This window comes from Miniopterus natalensis, chromosome 11 (assembly GCF_054644295.1).
Source record: "Miniopterus natalensis isolate mMinNat1 chromosome 11, mMinNat1.hap1, whole genome shotgun sequence".
In the NCBI taxonomy this organism is placed as follows: Eukaryota; Metazoa; Chordata; class Mammalia; order Chiroptera; family Miniopteridae; genus Miniopterus; species Miniopterus natalensis.
The window spans coordinates 59,186,310-59,207,207 of record NC_142091.1 but is presented as its reverse complement, the minus strand read 5'-3'; the positions used below and the strand labels follow the sequence as shown (position 1 = coordinate 59,207,207).

At 43.7% G+C, this 20,898-nt stretch overlaps 1 protein-coding gene across 1 annotated transcript in view; it reads left to right on the top strand.

The window, feature by feature from the left end:
• LOC107531955 (uncharacterized) overlaps positions 1–18,059 on the top strand; it is a 95,272-nt gene extending 77,213 nt beyond the window's left edge. The window contains exon 3 of the mRNA XM_016206180.2: positions 17,667–18,059. Within this exon, the coding sequence (XP_016061666.2) occupies positions 17,667–18,051 (385 nt within the window). The 3' untranslated portion in view covers positions 18,052–18,059. The remainder of the gene's footprint in view (positions 1–17,666) is intronic.
• Positions 18,060–20,898: the final 2,839 nt, after the last annotated feature.

Sequence of the window (20,898 nt, the reverse complement as noted above, 5' to 3'; positions counted from 1 at the left end):
CTAGTTAAATTTTGGCTCAAATTTTTAAAGGACTGACTATCCGTCATAAATTGCATTAGAAGGGAAGGACTTTCAGATTATTCCCTCCGCTCCAGCTTATATCCAGCGCCCACAAAAGATTTAATATCTTGTGCTTAGAAAAACTCACCCAGTCCCTTTCTTGAACTGACAGCTCAAAATGAGACCATTAGAAGACACCTAAGGTCTTTTTATTTCTGAAGTTCCAAGATATAATGCTTTCCCGAATGTGACATTTCTGTGGGCAGAGCTTGGTGCAGGCATTCCAGAGAAATAAGGGAACGGTGGGTTCTACCGTCCATCTGATGGAGGCTAGCCTTGTCACTCGGCCAGTTAACATTTCAATTGCAGTCTCAGTTTTCACACTGTCACTGGCCTACGTGAAGGAGCCTTTTGCAGATAGACAGATGCTCGTTTTTACCACATGCTTATAGGCCGCGTGGAGACTGACCTGTGAGAGGCAGGAGAGGGCTTTTTACTCCTAATATGTTATGAAAGTTTGATCAGAGTGGGAATTTTCTGTCATGGATGATTAGTATCCTTTCAGATTAATATTCACTTTCCCTAATTCACTATGAAAAGTGCCAACTTAAGGGCCTTTTGCTATGAGATGGAGAGAAAAGGCAGAGTGATGCCACTCACAAGGCCTAGTGTCTCCTCTCTGAAAGATGAGAGGCTTCACCCTCCCCACCTCCATTTATACTTTCCCAGAAAAGCTTAGCCTCTTTTTCTCTCTTTTTTTAACTAGTAGATTATTTCTTCCCCCCAGCTTTATTGAGATATAACTGATATATAACACTGTGTGACTTTAAGATGCAATTGTTCAATATATGCATATATTGCTAAATATTTAATTACCACAGTAAGGTTAGTGAGCACATCCACAACCTCACAGTTACAGTGTTTTTCTTTTGTGGTGAGAACTTTTAAGATCTCTACTCTTTGCAACTTTCAAATATGCAGGATTGTAAACTATAGTCACCATGTTGTACATTACATCCCAAACTTATCTCATGACTGAAAATTTGTACCTTTGACCACCTTCGTCAGCTCCCTCCAACCCTTTCCGCCAGCAACCATCAATCTGCTCTCTGTTTCTATGAGTTCAGTTTTTTTATATATCATATATAAGTGAGGTCATATGGTATTTGTCTTTTTCTGTTTGATTTACTTTTCTTAGCTTAATGTCCTCAAGTTCCATTCACATTGTTACAAATGACAAAGAGTTCCTCCTTTTTTTGTTCCATTGGTCTGTGTCTGTTTTTTTGCCAATATCCTACTGTTTTGATTACTGTAGCTTTGCAATATAGTTTGAAATCAGGAAGTATAATGCCTCCAGCTTTGTTCTTTCTCAAGATTGCTTTAGCTATTGAGGGTCTTTTGTGGCTCCATATGAATTTCAGGATTGTTTTTTCTATTGCTGCAGAAAATGCCATTGGAATTTTGATAGGAATTGCATTGCATCTCTGGGATGACTTTGGGTAGTATGGACATTTTAACATATTAACTCTTCCAATCCATGAACATGGGAGATTTCCCATTTGTTTGTGTCGTCTTCAATTTCTTTCATCAATGTTTTATAGTTTTTAATGTATAGATCTTTCACCTCCTTGGTTAAATTTATTCTTAAGTATTTTATTGTTTTTGATTTTATAGTTAATGAGATTGCTTTGCTTATGTCTTTTTCTGATAGTTTCTTGTTAGTATATAGAAACACAACTGATTTTTGTGTGTTGTTTTTTGTATCTTGCAACTTTACTAAATTCCTATATTAGTTTTAATTCATGTTAATCTTTTTTCTTGTTCTCTAGTTCATTTATTTCTGCTCTCGTCTTTATTATTTTCTTCTTTCTGTTAACTTTATCCATCCCAAATCACAGAGGCATGGAGAAGTTCCTCTACATTTCCATTCACAAATTAATAATAATAGTAGTAGTAGTAGTAGTAGCAATAAAACCATATATTGAGCATTTACTATGTGCTAGGCACCGGGCTAAGTTATTTACAGCTATCAAATAATTGAACCCTCTCCAACACTTCTGTTATCCCATTGTATGTATGTGGAAACTGAGGCTTACCGGTGTTGTGGCTTACCCGCCTTCACTCAGACATCAAGCAGCAGTGTAGGGCCCCGACTCAGCAGGTGGGACTGGGATTCGACTGTGTGGAGTGCTGCTGCCCCTGAGGTGGATGAGAAGACTATAATTATTCATTTATCTTGTTTTTGAGGATCTTGTAGGTTCTATACCAGGATTTCTCAACCTTAGCACTACTGGCATTTTGGGCCAGGTGGTTCTTTGTTGTGAGGGCTATCTTGAGCCTTGTAGGATATTTAGCAGCATCTCTGGCCTCTACCCACTAGTTACCTGAAGCACCTCATCGCCTCACCCGAGTTATGAAAACCAAAACTACCTCCGAATTCACCAGGTGTCCCTGGGGGGCAAAGTCTTCCCTGGTTAAGAACCACCCCCCTAGACCAAGGTCTTTCACCCTCTGCTGGAGCGTCCCACACAGCCTGATGTAAGTCCTGCTTCCTTTCTGCCCATCTCTGTTTGATAAGGGCTGCTGTTTGCAGAGTTGAGAGTAACTGAAGTTTTATTTCAGTTGAGGATGGGTTTCCTGAGTCCTGAGCTTTTGCTGTGATAGAGGCATCTGGGCTTCTACTAGCCCAGTAAAAAGGAAAGCCTCCTTCATGTCTCGTGGCACTCCCGCCGGGATGTCTGCTCAGCCCGTCTTCCCTGGGAGCTGCACGGTACCCCCACGGCCAGCTCTGTGTCCGGCCATAGCTGAGGGCCCAGGCCAGATACCTTACTCCAACCGGGCCAGTCAGCTTTGTCTCCAGGAAGTTGGTAGTGGGACCAGGGTGAGTCTCTCTTGGTGGCTAGAGCTGTGACCTGCAAATGCAGCTGCTCTGGTGGCACCTTCCTTTCCCTTGCACTAGGTGGTACAGAGCGGTGATTCTCAAAGTCGATGCCCAGGCCAGCAACTGCGGCAGCACTGCCTGGGAGCTGGTGAAAATGCAAATCCTCAGGCCCCTCCTCAGATCTACTGATTTGGAAACCCTGGAGAGGAGCTGCACTTCCACAAGTCCTCCAGGAGGTTCTGGTGCAACCAAGCCGGTGCCGCGGGTGAGGCTGCCCAAGGGACTGTGAGCCTTGGGAGGGGAAGAAGGAACTCCCAGTTCTCGGTCCCCCTCTTCCTGATGCCCAGCCATGTTCCTGCCCTTGGCATTGGTGAGATACTTCTATGTCCTAATAACAAAATACACCCCTGACTTACTGAGTTTCCCTGAACATGACCGAAGTTGGTTTCTCCTGCTTGCGACTGAAAAATCCCTGCTTATTCACGGCTCTGTATAACTACACACGTTTCCTGTAGAGAGGAAATTACATGGAGCAGTATCACCCGGCTGCTCAGGAAAAGCCCATAATCTTATCAAGGGCTCTTGGAAACACTTAAATGCTCCAGAGGTAATACCCCATGGTTTTTTCTTATTATCAAGCAGAATTGGTGCATGTGGTATGTGTGTGTGTGTGCACGCGTGTGCATCGACTTCAAGAAACTTACCTACTGAAAAAAGAAAACAGCCCCCCACCCCTCATCTCTCCTAGTATGTTTTATTCCTCAGCGCCAAAGGGTTTCCTTGAGCTCTCTCCCTCTTGGCTACCCTGTGTTAGCCTACAGTTAATATACATCTCTGTCAGCTGGCAAATATTTATTACATGCCTACACCGTGCCAGATATTTTGAGGATCAACTGGTTACGGTTCCCAGCCTATCTGGGAATTTATGGTTTGGGAATGCAATGATCTTGCTATTGAGAGTGCAATGATATTACAGTGCAGCGTGATAAATCCAGGATTAGGTTTGTTGGTGTGCCAGGTTCAGAGGAAATCCAGAAGAAAGAGTGATGAGCCTTCAGGATGGTGAAGTTCTGGAAAAGGGGGAAGCAGCGGTGGTGGTCAGGGAAGGCTTCCTGGAAGAAGTGCCACCCGAATTAGACTTGGAAATAGGATTAGGTGTCCACCAGGCAGAAAAGCCAAGGAAAAGAGAATGTTCAGTTTGTGCTTTGAAAGCATCCCGATGGAAGAACTTGCTCACCTCGTTTTTGATTCCGACTGACTTGGAGGGATACGGTATTATATAAACACTGAAAATAAGGTAAAGACTTTCCTAATTTCCTAAAGCCTCTGTAACTGCCTCCATTATAGTACTGGCGATTCGTCTTCCTGGACAGAATTTATTAACTGGACTTTTAATGACTCGGCTGAACATAACTGGCCTTTTAAGGTCATCCTTGTAAGGAGAATAGGCTGTGTGTTGGTTTATATCGTCTAAGGGAGAAATAAAAGTACGAAGGGGAAAAAAAATCCCTATTAAGTTTTATAATTATAATATGAAAATTCAGTTAATTTCTTTTATCATGTGAGTCATTAAAGACTGAAGTGAATTCCCGGGCTTTTGTTTCCAGAACAAACCCCCTGGAGGCTTAGCGCCCCATCATCCGAACGGGCCTGATTAAAGCAGGGAACCTCTATCTCCAGATTACTGCTCCCCGTCATTAGCGTTAGGTTATCTTGCTCTTCAGACTGATTTTTAATTTTTATGCTTGCAATTATAAATGATTTACAGGGACATTCATCGCCTGTCCTGTCCTGAGTCATTAAATTCACTTAGGTTGAATGGCCCGATGTGCACCTGAAATTAACCAAATCAGTGACATTATCTTGCTGGGTTTCTCAGAGGCTTTGGAAATAGAGAAGAGACTCCTTTCCCCCTCTCAACTCCTTGGCTTAATGGGAAAATATTTTTAATTGATAAAAGAGGTAATTAGCCAAGGCTAAGAGGTGCACACTAATTGTGCAGTATATATCTTGCAGAGTTAGTCTGGCCACGGTTTCTGGGATAGAAGGGAAGGTGGCCCAACCTCAGACCTGGGCGCATTCACGTGAGGCTAGTTTAAATGCCTTTTATGTCCCTCAGTCAAGTCCAGGGAAATAACTGTGTTAACGTTTATTGGGCACCTACTGTGCGCCAGAAACGAGAACTGCACACCAGCTTTTGTTCCTCTCAGTGTTCTCTTTGTGTCGTTTTGATATGAGGAGTGGAAGCTTCTTCAGGCTGGGTCACATGAAGTGGAGGCCGGGATGTCTCTCAACCTAAGGAAGGAGGAACCAGGGTGGAGCTTCTATGCTATTTCATTATCATTCGGGAGCATTTTGCTGGGCTCTTTCTGCTTCTCTCTTTCTAATAGCATCTGTTCACTCCAAAGTTCTCTTCTTTCTTGACTGGCCTCATCTGCTCTTCTGTTTTGTGCTTGGGTCCCAGTAGCTGTTCCAAGTCCATTCACCCAGGACTTGTCACCTCAGGCTCCCACTACTGTACCCTTCTTAGCTGAAATTCTCTGTAGGACATCAGAGGTTTCTTATCAGCTAGTGAATTTTCTTTTTTTTCTTTTTTTAAATTTTTTTTTATATATCTTTATTGATTTCAGAGAGAGGGCAGCAGAGGGAGAGAGAGATAGAAACACCAATGATGAGAGAATCATTGAGGATGGAGCCCACAACCTGGGCATGTGCCTTGACCGGGAATTGAACCTCAATCTCCTGGATCCTAGGTCGATGCTCAACTGCTGAGCCACACCCGGCTGGGCCAGCTAGTGAATTTTCTGCCCTTGGATCAGGAATATGTCCCTTGTCCATTGTGGCCAGAAGAGACAGAAGTTATGGGCAGAACAAGTAGAATGGGGGTAAGAGTATCTGTTAGGTGCATCTTTAAAACAGGTATGATCCTTCCCATTTTCCAGATGAGGAAACTGAGCTACAGGAGATTAAGTTATTTGTTAGAGGTCACACAGCCAGCAAGTGTCAGAAGCAGGAATTAGGGACAAGTTGGGACCGACTGCCCTCCCCTGCTTCCCACATGTTGTGCCTGCTCTGCAGCATTGTGCTGTTTGTTACCAGGTGTAGGAACAGGGGAAGCTCACCAGCAGGCTGAGGGCTGGTTAATTGGGTTGGGGGCCCACTGGCCACCTGGGCAGTGTAAACAGCACCGTTTTGCCCCATTCTCTTCTTCCTGTGTCTGTCTAGGGACATTGAAAGGGCACATCCCACCCTCCAGAAATGAGAGAGCGAAGAGGAGTCATCTTGATACACCTGAGTTTTGGAAATAGGCCCAAGAAAACCTGGTCGAAGAGTCATAAAGGGTATTTGTGGAGCTTTGACAGTGAGGCCTGAGGAGAGAGACCAGAAATTAGCACTCTCCTTACTGCCAGAGGAAATGTGCCTCCGTTTACTCGCTAGCTGTATAACTTCGGGCAGTTGCATAACCATCTTATCTTGTTTCCTTATCTGTAAAACCAGGGTGGCGTAGTTACAAAAATGAGAAGAGGCAGTGTGTGAACCAGCAGGTAAGGCCCCTCTCACAGTAGTCATCCAATGACTTCTGTCTCCCCTCCCTCCCTGTCTTATCAAGACACTAAGGCCATGGCCTCTTAATAATTATAGCCTGGATGTTAGCAGTTACTCTGGCTCTGAGAGTCCCCTGGAAAGTTCTGCCGGTCAAGGGACTTCAGCTTTTATTTTCCCAGCATTCCTTCCCCCCTTTCTGTAGCAGCACCCCTTTACTTGCTGGGCAGTGCCCCTTCCTTCCATGTGGTCCTGCCAATTCAGCACCACACCAAACCTGGGCAGTCATAGTACCTATCTGCCCAGCCTCCCTAATTGGACCAAAGATGGGCACATGACTGAGGGTGGGCCCGTGAGAGTTTATATTCAGTTGTTGGCAGGCTGGAGCTCCCTCCCTTTTGCGGGAGGGTTAAGCTAGGGTGGCAGGAGCCTTGAGCTGTCTCAGTGACGCACCCTCCTTGCTGCAGGAGGAAGCGTCCGCCCGAGGAAGAGAAGCAGTTAGAGAGGAAGCAGGACCGAGCTAATTTCTGAGAACACTGATTGAATCCTTGGTGTCTTGGGGCCGCTCTTAAAATTCTCCTTTTCTAGGTGAAAGGATTGGGAAGTACAGATTGACAGTTAGAAAATAGTCACGGGGATGTAAAGTACAGCGCAGGGAATATAGTCCATAATATTGTAATAACTGTGGATGGTGCCAGGTGGGTATGGAAATATCGAGGGAGTATTTTGTAAAGTACATAACTGTCTAGCCACTATGCTGTACACCTGAAACTCATACAAAATAATAGAATTTTGAATGCAAACTGTAATTGGAAAAAAAATAAAAGCACTAATTCCATAGGGGGAAAAAATTATTCTTCTCTACGTAAGCCTTTTGAGCTGATTTTCTACCACTTGTAACTGAAGAGCCTGGAGGAAAACAGGGACTCAGTTTCCCTTCGTCAGGTGCTTGGGTGAGGCATGGTCCAGGTCCCAGGGAAGACCTGTCCCAGCCAGAGCCATTCAGCTGCTGGAGGCCACAAAAGGCCTTTTGTAGGAGTGGTGCCACCGTGGCGATGCTCTGCTTTCTCCTGCTCTTCCAGCAAGTTGGCAGGTTCTCTGAGGCCTGCTTTCCTTCCTTCCCCCCCCCCCCAGGCCACACCATTGCACAAATGCAGTTACCCGATTACCCACTAGTGCTATTCCTCGCCGTGGCCCAGCACCTCCTGTTAGTCTCTGACTGGGTGCCACTTGAAAGGCATGCTCCATTTCCTGTAACAAGACAGTTTAACTGGATTGTAGATGCTTGTACTCACAATTTCATCCGTACAGAACCATCATTGGTGAAATGAAATGTGCTCGCTGTTGCAACCCTGGCACAGGAAGTCGCTATCCCTGCCCTTGCGCCCAAGACTTTGCTCTCGGCCGCATCTAAAGTGCGTATCTCTGCGTGGACCCCCATCAGAGCCTCCCCTTCCCTTCCTGTAGGCCTGCCTGGACTTCACCGGGGTAGCAACTCATCTGGCATTTCTCAAGCCTCCTCTAGCCCGTTTCCAAACTGATCCTCATTTACAACTTCCCTGTGTTTTTCTGAACTAAGTACATGGTTTCTAATGGGGCAGGCTCCAGGGATGGGCTTTGGAGTCCGATAGACTTCTGTTTGGGTTTCAGTGCTGTCAATCACTAGTTTTATGACTCTGCACCAGCCTCAGTTTTCTCATCTATGAAATGGAGATATACTAGCATTCTCAGGCAGGCCTGGGAGGAGATTTAGATACATTGAGCTTGTGACATTTGGCAACAGCTCCCTCCTCCCAGATCTACCTGCATCTACTGTTTTGCATCAGGACTGGATGCCTTTTGAGTCACATACTAGTAAGTATTTTTAACAATCAGCATATACGCACATACATTATAAATATTACTGATAAACAGATGCTTGGCACACAATTTACAAGTGATAGTAAAATATACAGTCCTCTGTATTATAAATTCCATATAGCCAGTTGGTTCTCACGGAATGCTCTCACTGGTCTTTGGCTGAATTCCTCTGTGCCTAGCCAGCTAACCTTTAGTTGCAAATGACAAACAAGTATAGTTTTGGCATGAATGTTGGTTGATATTTTTGTTCATGGGTATGAGTAAAAGGTATGTTGTGAGCTAAAAAGAATAGTTTTTGAATACTGGAAGAATATTTAAATGTAACCTGCATTTATTAACAAGTTCTCAAGTCTTTAGTCTAGCCCAGGGATCAACATCTATGGCCCTTGGGCTAAACTGGCCTCCTGCCTGTTTTTATCAATAAGTTTATTGGAATATGGCCATCCCCATTGGTTCAGGTATCATCTATGGCTGCTTTCATGCTGCAAGAGCAGAGTTGAGTGGCTACAACCGACACCCTGTGGCCCACAAAGCCTAAAAGATCTACTCCCTGGCCCTTTGCAGGAGAAGTTTGCTGATCTACTTTCTTGTCAATAAAACAATACATCATCAATAAATCAATAAAACAATAAATTATGAATAAATCAAAACAATTAGCTTGCAGTGTTTGCTGATTCCCATGGTGTAAATACTCCCACCATGGCCAGTTTGTTCGAGCACTAAGTGATGTCACTGAACACAGAGTTGGGAAGAGCTGCTCAGCAGCCCACCATTGTATATTGTTCTTGATATGCACTAGATACGATATATGTAAATAACCTCAAGAGCTCCGAGAGGCACGGGTTGTATTTGCTTCTTTATACCCTTGGGCCTGGCACAGCTGCTGACAGTGACTTTTTGCTAAATAAATGAATAAAAATTACTTCATAAGCCTCAACACTTGATGTCTAAATAATTAATGCATGGAGGGTTTAAAAAATAGTTTATCATCTAAGTAGGTTAAATATATTCCCTGAAAACTTTTAAAAAATTATTACTTTTACTATTAATAAAAACTCAAAGAGAATCCTCAGCCCCGTACAGCCAGATTTAGCAAACATTTCTAAGGGTAGAAACTGAGATTGAGACTTGACCGTATTTGGTCAGATGTGGAATGGCATTTTCTGTGGCCTGACTTGAACTCGGCAGTATGCATTCTTTTTAAGGATATGCAATGTGGGTCGCTTGCTAATTATGTTAGATTATTCCTTAGTCCTTATATTCCTGGATGAACTCAAGAAATGATGGGTCATGACATCATGTTAAAATTTACCTTCTGTTGCTGTCCGGCTTTGTCTTTTCCTTGTTCCCTGCATCTGTCTCCCACCAATTTACTTGAAAGACACATGAGCTGGACAGTCAAGCTAAATGATGCATTTTGTTAATATGGTGCCTTTTCCATAGGTTGCTTTAGATTTAGATATTTTTGTTCCTGTGGGTATTATAGAGCCTTCTCATAGTCCCCTCTTGCCTACCATGGCTTTTGCAAGAATAGAGGATCTTTTGTCATTTGAAAAGTGTCATGTCCTTGATTTTTTTTATCCCATGGTCTAAGGTTCATGAGTATAGGCTATTTTCTCCAAATTTCTTTGTACACCTATTTCTTTTTTCCCCACACACAAAAAAGTTTTTATGATTTTGACATGCTCATTTTGGGAAATTTGGAGAATTTCAGAAAAGGAAGAAGAGAAGGATCATCATTAATAATCCTGCAATCAGAGACTGGTTCTGTTAATATATTGGCATATCATTGCTAAGATATTGGTGAATTTTGCTCTATTGCATTATTTTTAAACAGCTTTCTTGAGGTATAACTGACATAAAATAAGCTGCACATATTTTAAAAGGCACAATTTGATGAGCTGGGCATATTTGCACACACGCTTGTGAAACCATCACTGCAATCAAGATAATGAACCTCACACCCCACCTCCCTTACTGCAAAATTTCCTGATGCCCCTTTCATAATCTTTCCCTCTTGCTCCTTCCCAACCCCCATCCCCAGGTCACCACTGATCTACTTTCTTTCATTACAGATCAGTGTGCATTTTTGGAATTTTATATAAGTGGAATCATACAGTATATACTTTTTTTTGTCTGGCTTCTTGAGTTTCATCTGTGTTGCTGTGACTCATTCCTTGTCATTAATGAGTAGTATTCTATGGTATGGATGTACTGTATATTGTTTATGGAATTGTGAACTGAAACCTTTGGGTTGTTTTCAGTTATTACAAATAAAGCTGCTGCAAATATTCATGTGCAAGTCTTTGTGGGATGTATGCTTTCATTTCTCTTGGGTAAATAACCAAGAGTGGGATGGCTGGGTCATATGATAGTGTATTTTTTACTATTTTCAGAAAACTGCCAAAGTATTTTCCTAAACAGTTGTATTGTTTTACATTCCCATCAGCAGTATATGAGAGTTCCAATCCTCTATATTCTTGTCAACACTTCTTATAGTCCATCTTTTTAATTTTAGCCATTCCAGTGAGTGTGCAGTGGGTATCTCATTGTGGTTTTAATGACCATTTCTCTAATGACTAATAATATTGAACATCTTTTCATGTTCTTATTGTCATTCATGTCTTCTTTGGTGCAGTGTCTTCTAAAATCTTTTGCATATTTTTAAATCGTGTTGTGTGTCTTCTTATTGACTTGTAAGTGTACTTTATATATTCTAGATCAAGTCCTTCGTTGGATAGGTTTGTCCAGTATTTTCTCTCAGTCTGTGGCTTGCCTTTTTGTTTTTTGTAATAGTGACTTTTGGAGATCCAAAGGTATTATTTTTGGTGAAGTTCAATTTATTGATTTTTTTTCTTGATAGCTTATACTTTTTGTGTCCTAAGAAAATCTTTGCTAAACCCAAAACCACTAAGATTTTTTTTGTCTTCTCCTGTATGTCTTTTAAGTTTTAGCTCTTAAATTTTGATCTGTGACCCATTTTTAGTTAATTTTTGTATATGATGTGAGGTATGAATCCAAGTTCGTATAGTTTTGCATATGGTTCTCCAATTTTACCCAAGGGCATTGAGTGATGGGGACCCTCTGAGCTGGGTACCTGCCCCTTTAATAACCTCTTTCTGGGGCAGAAGCTCCAATTTCGTTCAACTTCCAACATCACATTGTGGTGATTAAAAAAATAAAAACTCCTTTCCCCCATCCTCGGCCTCCTCCAAATTTGCCTTTTCTAGATAGAAAGCCCTCTGGTGTATTTGGTTTCTAAATTGTTCTCCATGTGTTTTAAGTATTTTCTGCTACCTGATGGATTTAAAATAGGTGTTTAAACTGCTGCTCTTCAGGCCCCTGGAGTTTGCCATAAGCAATCGCAAGATGTGGGGTTTGGGGACCTCAGTGGATGCTGTGGGTGAGGGAGGCATCACCACCACCTTCCTTAACTTCCAGTCTCACCTTTTCTCAGCAGGCCCAGGAAAGCTTATTGTATCCCTGGCCTGCATAATTTTGAGGCTTTGAAAGATCTCATAGTCACTTTTCAGAGATGCTTTCTTTGAAATATTTCACTCAGAGAGCAAGTCCAGCAGAGGCAAAAAGCACAGCAGTTATGATATGGTTGGTGTGTGGATTCAAAGTTTCCCTCTAATCTAGCCTGGCTTTCAGAGCCGCTCTCCTGGTTGATTCTGCTCTGGATGTCCCAAAAAATCAGATCATCATCTATCACATTTACCCTTTAAGACTGTGTTTTCCCATTAATTGAGCATAATGTCGCAGTTGTCTTATTTTTATTCAAAATGTTTTAATGAATTTGTTTCATTTCCTTTATTTTTCGGCTTTGATTTCTTCATCAGACCCTTTATTTACTGTTCAGCTCCTGAACCCGTGTTGGGGGATTTTTGCTTGTTACATATTGTGCTTCTTGAGACATGTTGGATTTTCTTGTCATTTTGACACTGATTTACCAGAATAAACTTCCAGCAAGAACACTGTTGCAAAGAAAGCGTTCTGCTCTGACAGCAGATGCTTTTCATCAGGTTTGCTCAGTTTGGGGACCCAATGCTTGCACTTTGAAAATTGCAACAGCACTGATCTGCAGCCAGCTGGGCCTGGGCATTTTCCTAATGTGGCTATTGTCAGCTCATTATACTAGCTTCTTATATTTGCAGATAGCAACCTAGTTTAGAAATACCAAGTGGTAAGGCAAGATAAACAACCTAGCATGGGGTAAAGGCTTACGTAGGTATTTGCTCCATCTCTTGCTTTGCTTAATTCTAAGAAATCTTCCTTGTTATTTAGAATATCATTTGTCCTTTAAGATAAAGTCGAAATGTCCTAAACAAACAAACAAACAAATAAACAAACAAACAAACATAAAACTGACCAAAGGAAAACCTCAGTATTTTTGAAGTTGTGTTTGCTCAAATGTGAGGTTGTCAGAAAACATTTCTGCTCATTTTTATCTTACTTGTCTCAGAAGTAAAACAATAAATTTATTGTCTATATGGTCATTTCCCCTGGGTTTGGAATAAAATTCTTCTTGAAATACTTGAAAGATCTAGACCTACAGTTATCCTCAGACAGAAAGTGGGACAAAAGCACAGGTATAGCCATGCTGAGCGGTGGGTAACTGAGGCAGGGATCAACCTGGAGAGTGTGGTGTTCCAGGGAAGAGCCTGAGGTTTCATCAACAGCCTCAAAAACTGCAAGGGTTTGGTGGAGCCTCCTGCTTCTGTCATAGGTGCTGTTACTATCAAACACTGGTTGGTTACTAGGGTCCTGACCTTTGTGAGAGGTGGAAGTTACTCAGGAAGGCCCAGGTATCCGTTCTTTGAATGCATCCTTGAATATCTCTGGAAGTCACAACTGCTGCCACCCAGCCCAGTTCTCACCTCTCGGGGGTCTCCTGACTGGTGTTTCTGCATCCACTTTTGCCTTCACCAGTCTGCTCCCTAGAGAGCTAATCTTGAAATGCAAACATGATCATGACTTTCCCTCCCCTTTAAACCTCCACAGCGGCTTCCCATACCGTTAGGCTAAAATCCAATTTGTGCGTGATCAGGCCCAGCTTTCCTGCTGTCTTGCCATCCCCCTGCCGGGCCTCCCTGGACTCCCTTCAGTTCCTCGGAAATTTTCCTTCCTTCTTGCCTCCATCTGGGTCAGACTCCTTTGTTATTGCATCTCATGGAACCATATCCATCTGCAGAGCACTTATTCTCAGTTTATATTGACATATTTGTTATTGTCTCTCTTTGATTAAGTGTCTCTGCTTGAGAAGAGAACCTGTCATTGCCATGTCACCAGTCACCAGCACCAAACTCAGTGATATGGTTAAGTTAGTAAAACTTAAGGTGAAATGTAGATACATTTATCAGTTTCTGTTGATGTCTTAGCTCTACAGATTGGTAAGCTTGCATCACTGCCAAATAGGGACCAAGCAGACTTCCACTGTACCTCTTAAGTAAATGCTCCTCTATCATGACAATGCAGTATGCATTTGCTAAATTCTGTCTTTCTATGCAAATTACATGGGCTCAGACTTACTCGGGTTAAATTGCTGGACCCATTGAAGAGTGTTCAAAGCCTCACTCAACTCTTCCTCAAAGTTCCTAGTGTAACTGTCACCACACCTCATCCATCCGTCCTTTCCCTCTTGCTCTGCTCACCTGGTTCTCATGCCCACCATCCTCAAAATCACCTGAAGGTACAATACAGTGACTTTTATCAATAGTCCACCTGTGAGCTCACCAGTGTCCCAACCTGATTGGTTACTAGGGTCCTGACCCAAGAGGTCCTCCCAAAATAAAGGAAAAGTTTGACCCAAAGACAAATGTTAAGTCTCCACCCCTAGAGACCAAAACTGTTTATAATATTCAAAAAACAAACCAAGAAAAATATTTAAGTTCCAGCAATCAGCCAGGACATATAAAATATGCTTTACCTTATTTAATCATTATAAAAATCCCATCAGGTCTGTTATTATCTCCACTCTAGAGATGAGAAAAACTGAGGCTCTGGGGCATTGAGTGACCCGTGAGGTCACACAGCAGTGGGGCCATGATTCAAATCCCGGTGTAATGTCTTTAGGTCTTGACTATAATCCTATCCTGTAGGCCACATTAATAGAAAGGGCTGACATAGGAGCCCGCATACAATTAATTTCAATTAGCCTTCCGGAGCCTAATTGCCTTTACAGTCATGACTATAAAGGCAATATCCAAATAGGCTTAAGATACATTATTTATATAAAGATACACAGAGTACATTCTAAGTGTTAGTTTCATCATTTTAATCTTTTAACTTCATACGTGCTCACACTTAAGGTATTTTCTCCCCAGTTCTGTATTTCTGACTCATGTATCTCTCTTAATAACCGCATAATCTAGCAACATCAGACAGGCAGGGCCCTCCTTACGCAGCCTGCCAAGGCTTGAGTTTCCCTTCAGCTGCCGTGTGACACTGTGAGGACTCAGCACGGTCGTGGGGTCATGTGGCTGAGCTGACTCTTATTCTTAGTTTCGGGGAGTGTGGGAATGGACTTCTTGCCAGAATCCTGCCCTGGCATTCCAGGTAACTAACCACAAGCTGTGGCCCATTCTATGCTGTTCATAGAAAGTAACAAAAAGAGTTTCGGTCCTCTGAAAGTTATATCTGTGCCACATGCCCACTGTCTTCTATCATCTGACGGAGTCTCCAGACCTCAGGGAGCAGCAGGGCTGGGTCCTCCCACAGACCCAGAGGCACCGGGTCCTGCAGGTGCACACAACCTCTCACTCCAGAGGCACCCAGAGCCTGGGGAGGCACCAAGGCAGGTCCTCGGGACCGGGGTCAGGGCAGGACAGTGGATAAGCAGAATCTAGTTACAGCGGCAGGAAAGAAGGCAGGACTGTGGGAGAGGGGAGTAACAAAGTAAGACTGAGCCCAACTGCTGGAGCGGGGTGCAGAGTCAGGGTGGGATCGTGAGCATCTGATCTGAATCCAAGCCGTGAACGCCCCAGAGATTTATTGGTGTCCAACACTGGGCTGGCGCTGAACCTGGGAGTGGGGAGGTTAATGGGCCCAGCTGCAGGGGCTGGAGTGTAGACAGACTCTGCCCCTTTCCAGCTGTGTGCAGGTGAGCAACTTACTTCGTTTCTCTGGGCTTTGCTTTACCCGAGGGGGTGGGCCTAGGAGAGCAGCACTTATGGTAGGTGCCCTTCTCAGGATCACTTGGGAGCTTGTGGAACTCAGGGTGCCCCTCCTTATAGATTCATTCAGGAGGTCTGGGAGGACATGGGGGGTCTGGAGGTTTCCCAGGATCCCCAGGAGATTCTGATCCCCACCAGTGTTGGAGAGCCCTGTACTGCATGATCCCCAAGGGGTCTTCCAACTCCAACATCCCTCTATTCTAAAGTTTACTAAATCAGGGATAAGAAAGCATGGGAGGCAGGCATTCGCCTCGCGATGACTAGGTGGCGTCAGAATCAAATGCCAGATTCTAAGAAATAGATTGGGGGCTTACTCAAAGCCAGTTTTTCATGTGTGAGGCTTCTATATTCTCTCCTAGGTGATCCTTCCCTCTCCCACGGGTAATTGCCATCTTTCCCAGAGGTCATAAACCAGGGGCCAGAAAGACAGATCTAGGCAAACCATACGTGAATTTTATTTAGTCACAAAAGCACTTAAGGAAAATGCAATGCATCCACTGGACTAAAATGCAGATTTTGGCTTCGCCACCTAGTAAGTCAGAATGGAGGGCAAGATGTAAACTTTGGCTACAGAGAGTCTGAAGTCTGGGCCTGACCTACCACTTTCTGTATGCCTGCCTTTGGGAAATTTGTGCAACTTCTCCACTTATTTTCCCTCCTGGAAAATGGGAAAGATGAGACCTGCTTTGCAGGGTTGTTTTGAAAACTAAATACAACATGTAATGCACCCAGCATAGCCCTGGCCGCCAGGTGCTCATCGATGGCATTGTTTAGAAGTACCTCTGCCTTTTAATTATTTAAAGGTATTCTGGCTGGGCTCTGGGACACAAGGAGCTCATGAAATTCTGCTCTCTCCGTCTCCTGAAAGAATGGGGAAAGTGGCAGAGAAATAGGAAAGCAAAGCAACAAAGAAGCATGGGAAATGAAAAGGGCAATTTGCTTCACACTGGATCTTGGAGCTACCCTGAAGGGCGAGGATTTTCTTTCCCTGCTTCCCTTTCCCCTCCCCAGATGTCCACGAGGAAGAGCCCCAGGGAGGGCGGCCGGAGGCAGGATCCTAATGGGCACAGGAGGGAGCTGGGCTTACCCAGCCTGCTCATCTCTCCAGTGCTTTTTTAAAAAATGAAATTCATATTCAGATATTTTTTTAAAATAACATTGTTTTTCTTATTTCATAGGCAAATTGTGTTCATTTTAGAAAACTCCTATAGCAAAATTAAAAAAAAAAAATGTTATCCCAATACCACTGCTAGATAACTGGGAAACCATGGTGGCGTCTGTCCTTTCAAAGCTTTTTCTGGACAATAAGTACATAAACAAACGCGTTCTTGTAAAACCAATGAGATCGAATGGCACTACCATTCTGAAACCTGATCTTTTTCAATCAGCAGCTTTCCGTGTCAGTAAGTGAACGTATCTGATGTCCCGATGGGTGATGTCAGGGGACACCCAGGGTGGCTGGGCGCAGGCACTCACCGCGCCCTCCCTGAGCAGACACTGCAGCTGTTTCTGTTCCCGTCTGTGAACAATGATTCCGGGAACAACTCCGCGTCAAACCCGCGTACAACCATGATTATCCCCTTACGGTGAATTCTCACATCCGGTCTTAGTTTTCTCCCCAAAAAAAGACAAGACAATGAGACTAGAATGTTTAAATTGTAAGCGGGCCTCTTTGGCGGGGGGGAGGCTGTGACTCGGTATTATGTCTTTCATTTCTTATTCCGTTCAACCTCCAAATTCATCTCAAGTGCAACCTCATTTCTAGTTAACAAACTTAAAAAATAAACAAGACACAGTACCTGCCCTTAAAAAGAGTACATGGCAAAGATTAAGCGACAATAACTATCTCTAATCAATGAGGGGTTTTTTTCTCTCATTTAACACAAAAGTACCTGGCTTTTCATAAGAAGCAAGGGCAGGCTGGACATCATAATAGTCAGTGTTCGCGAGAGCTCCCTGCATCGAGGAACTGTTCGGGTATTAAACGACTATCTCTATGAGGTGGTACTGCAGTTATGAACATTATATTATTGTGGAAATCGAGGCAAAAGGAAGCTGAGTGACTTGCCCAAGGGGCCTCAGCCGGTGGGTGGCGGGGCTGGGATTCGATTCCAGGCCTCTGAGTCAGTGCTGCTGAAGCCCACCGTCACCGGGTGGGAGAGAGCGGCCTGCTGCCCCGGAGTAAGGAGTGTGCTTTAACCTTCTAGGTACTGCGGCCTGAAAACCGGCTTGCTGACGTCCCCCATGGTGGGCTTCATGGTGACCAATCGGTGCACCTTCCACGCCCCCGTGGGCTTCCCTCAGGTCCCCGTGGCTGCCCTGGCCGTGGAGAAAGTGGGCCGCTCCAGTGTGCACTATCGCCTTGCCCTGTTTCCCCCCAAGCCCACCCAGGAGCCACCCCCGGGAGATCACCACGACCTCGCGGACGGCTTTTTCTTTGGCCACCCCAAGCTGGCGCAGTTTGACGCTTTGGCCTGCACCACCGGGTCCTCTGTCCACGTTTTCGTGAATCCAGCCACCAGCAAGCCCACGGCCCTTCCAGAAGACTTCAGGAGGGGCCTCCTGAGGCTGACGAGGCCGGCGCCCGTGTGAACTGTCTGTACGTGGAATTGTGCCTGTCAGAGAATAAAGTTTAGGTTACTCTCTAAACGATTGCTTTTAATTCCTTAGCATGTCTTGTTACCAGAGTCACCCAGCTCCATGGATGAAGCCTCTCCTTGCAGCAGGCCCAGAGCAAAGTGCTTTTCCACAACACGGGGCCCCCACGCAGCCAGCCAATGAGGCAGGGACTGCTGTGGCCTCCTTTCACAGCAGAGGGAAAAAAGGTTTGTGGGGTGGAAGTAAATTGGCCTAAAGACATTCAGCTAGTGAGTCCCTTGGACTCGACCGTCCACCTGGGCGTGCTCTCTACATGCATCTTAGTCTCCAACATCTGAGCAGCAGGGCCGTGCTTCCTGTGGTTTGCGATCACTAGTCTGAGATGACTCATTAAGTGTCTTCAGCTTCTTATAGTTAATAACCACATAAAGTCCTTTTCTAAATGATGTGATCTTTTTAAAAAACCACCTTTCTTTTATGTATTTAAAACAACAAGCACACCTTTGCCAATTTTCTGATAAATCGAAAACCCCCATCAGTCACTAACACCATGCATTGAAGTTTGAAGTAAGGACACATCAATAGAATCTTTGATGCTGAAACACTTGTAAGTACCTGGCGTAGCACCTGGTGCACAGCTATGTGTATTTATTGCAGGAGAAAAGAAATGCTCCCACTGTACAAGTTTCAAGGTAAGAAAGTAACCAATCCTGACATTTGTTTCACTTCATGTGCTTCTGTGGGGAATCAGAAGGTATTTTCTATTTTATGAGGAAAATTAGAGACATTTAAAGCTCACAGAATGGTGGTGTCCCCAGCCCTGGACCCGAGCTGACCAGAGTTAAGAGTGCGATAGACTCTGAATATATCTCTGAGTTCGTGTAAATCTTATGACTTTAAGTTCTGATGACACAATCTTTCCACTGCTCAGTTTTTTAATACTTCCATGTGAGCCAAAGCAGTGAAAATTTGGGCACTCGTTGGTTTTTAGTGGGAAATTCTAGCACTATAAACTCAATTTTAAGACTACAGAGAGAGCCAAATCTAGGTGCACGTACTTGGAGGAAGCCGGATTTTATTATGAAGGTGGCAGAATAAATCTAGAAAGACTTAAAAATAACCCAGTCAGCCATTCACTACTTCCCTCCACAGGCTGTTTTAGAGTCGAACTAACAAGTCGCCACGTGTCTGCTGTTTGCTGGGCACTTATGATTCGTGCCATCACTAACAAGAAACAACTACAACATCCAAGCAGGTGAAGAAAACCTTCAGGTGTTGCTGACTTTCTAACTACATTTTTGTTCCACTCGAATTCATTCAAAAACCTACAAGAGACGAGAGGTACAAAATGTGTTCATGTTTTGCTTGGACAGATTTTGGCTCCTGGCAATTAATGCTTTCAGTCCCATTAAGCATATAATTAATGTTTTGTGACATTACAGTACTTCTCATTACAGATCGATTTTGTAGCATTTGTTCGTAATCAGACTTGAAATGTTACCTAGAAACAAAATATGTTTTCCTTGAAACAGTCAGACCCTATTAGAAATCTAAGGCTTTACAAATCATGATGTTAACAGCTATGTCCCCTAGCTACGGTTTTTTTTTCCTTAAATAGTGTTAAGTTCAGCCCCAGAAGCACTGGTCTCATTGAGGGTTCTCTTCTTATGTGCACTGACTTGGAAGGAAAAACTTAGTGCTCAAACTATATTTAACATCTTACTGTGTGTAACTTAATAAATCAACCTATATCCCCTTTTGGGGGGAAAACAATGTTAGCACCTTTTAGGTGTTATGTTTATAATTAGGTTACACAGTATTATTTTCTCAACTTTTAAAAGACAGGTGTTCATTGCTTTAAAAAATGTTGTCAGCCTATTTCTAGGTAAGAGGAGCCATTCTCATTTTCTGACCACATAATCATGTACTGTGGCTGAGCAAAGAAATAAAGAAAAACATTTATCAGATTTGGAGATTAGGAGCAGTGAAACCTGTGCTAAACAGCAGATTTTAGAGCAAGAAACACGTGGCTTTTGAATTTTGTCCCTGCCATTTAATCACTGTGGAATCTTGGGCAAAATTACTTACCTTCTCCTTCAGCAATGCTCGCTGTTTTTATATTTTTTCCAAACATTTTTCCCCCGAGGAATATTCCCTTCCATTAAAGCTAACCACCTCTCATTCTTTAGCAAATAATTAGCATACTTCTTGTAGGCTGGCTCTGATGTTCTAAATTCTGGGAAAGGGGAGTAAAGACGACGGACCAGACTCTGTTGGTCTCACTGGGCTCATACTCCAGCTTGGGGAAGACGGACAGTGTACAGACAAGACAGTGTCAAATGGTACAGTTGGTGGTCTCCAGAGACACTGTCTACCTCCTAACCCTGGAACCTGTGACTATGACCTTGCTTGGAAAAATGGTCTTTGCAGCTGTAACTAAAGCATCTCAGGATATGGGCCTTCAATCTAAAGACAAGTATCCTTATAAGAGATGCAGAGACCCAGAGAGAGGAAGAAAGGGTTATAGGTGGCAGAGACTGGAGAGCTGCAGACAAAGCATGCCCGGAGCCACCAGAAGCTGGAGCAAGGAGGGCTTCTTGCCGAGGGCCTCTCTGTAGAACTGAGTGAGCTTTCTTTGTTGCTGGGTAGCCATTCACTTTGTGGTAACTTGTATGGAATCCCTGGGAAACGGGTATCAATGGTAATACGTACCAAGAAAATAAAACAGAATAGTCATGCACTGCAGATCGATGACTCGGTCAGTGACAGACACCACACGGGACTGTGGTACACCAGCCAGCCCAGGAGCGCAGGCGGCTCAGCTGTCCAGGTTTGTGCAAA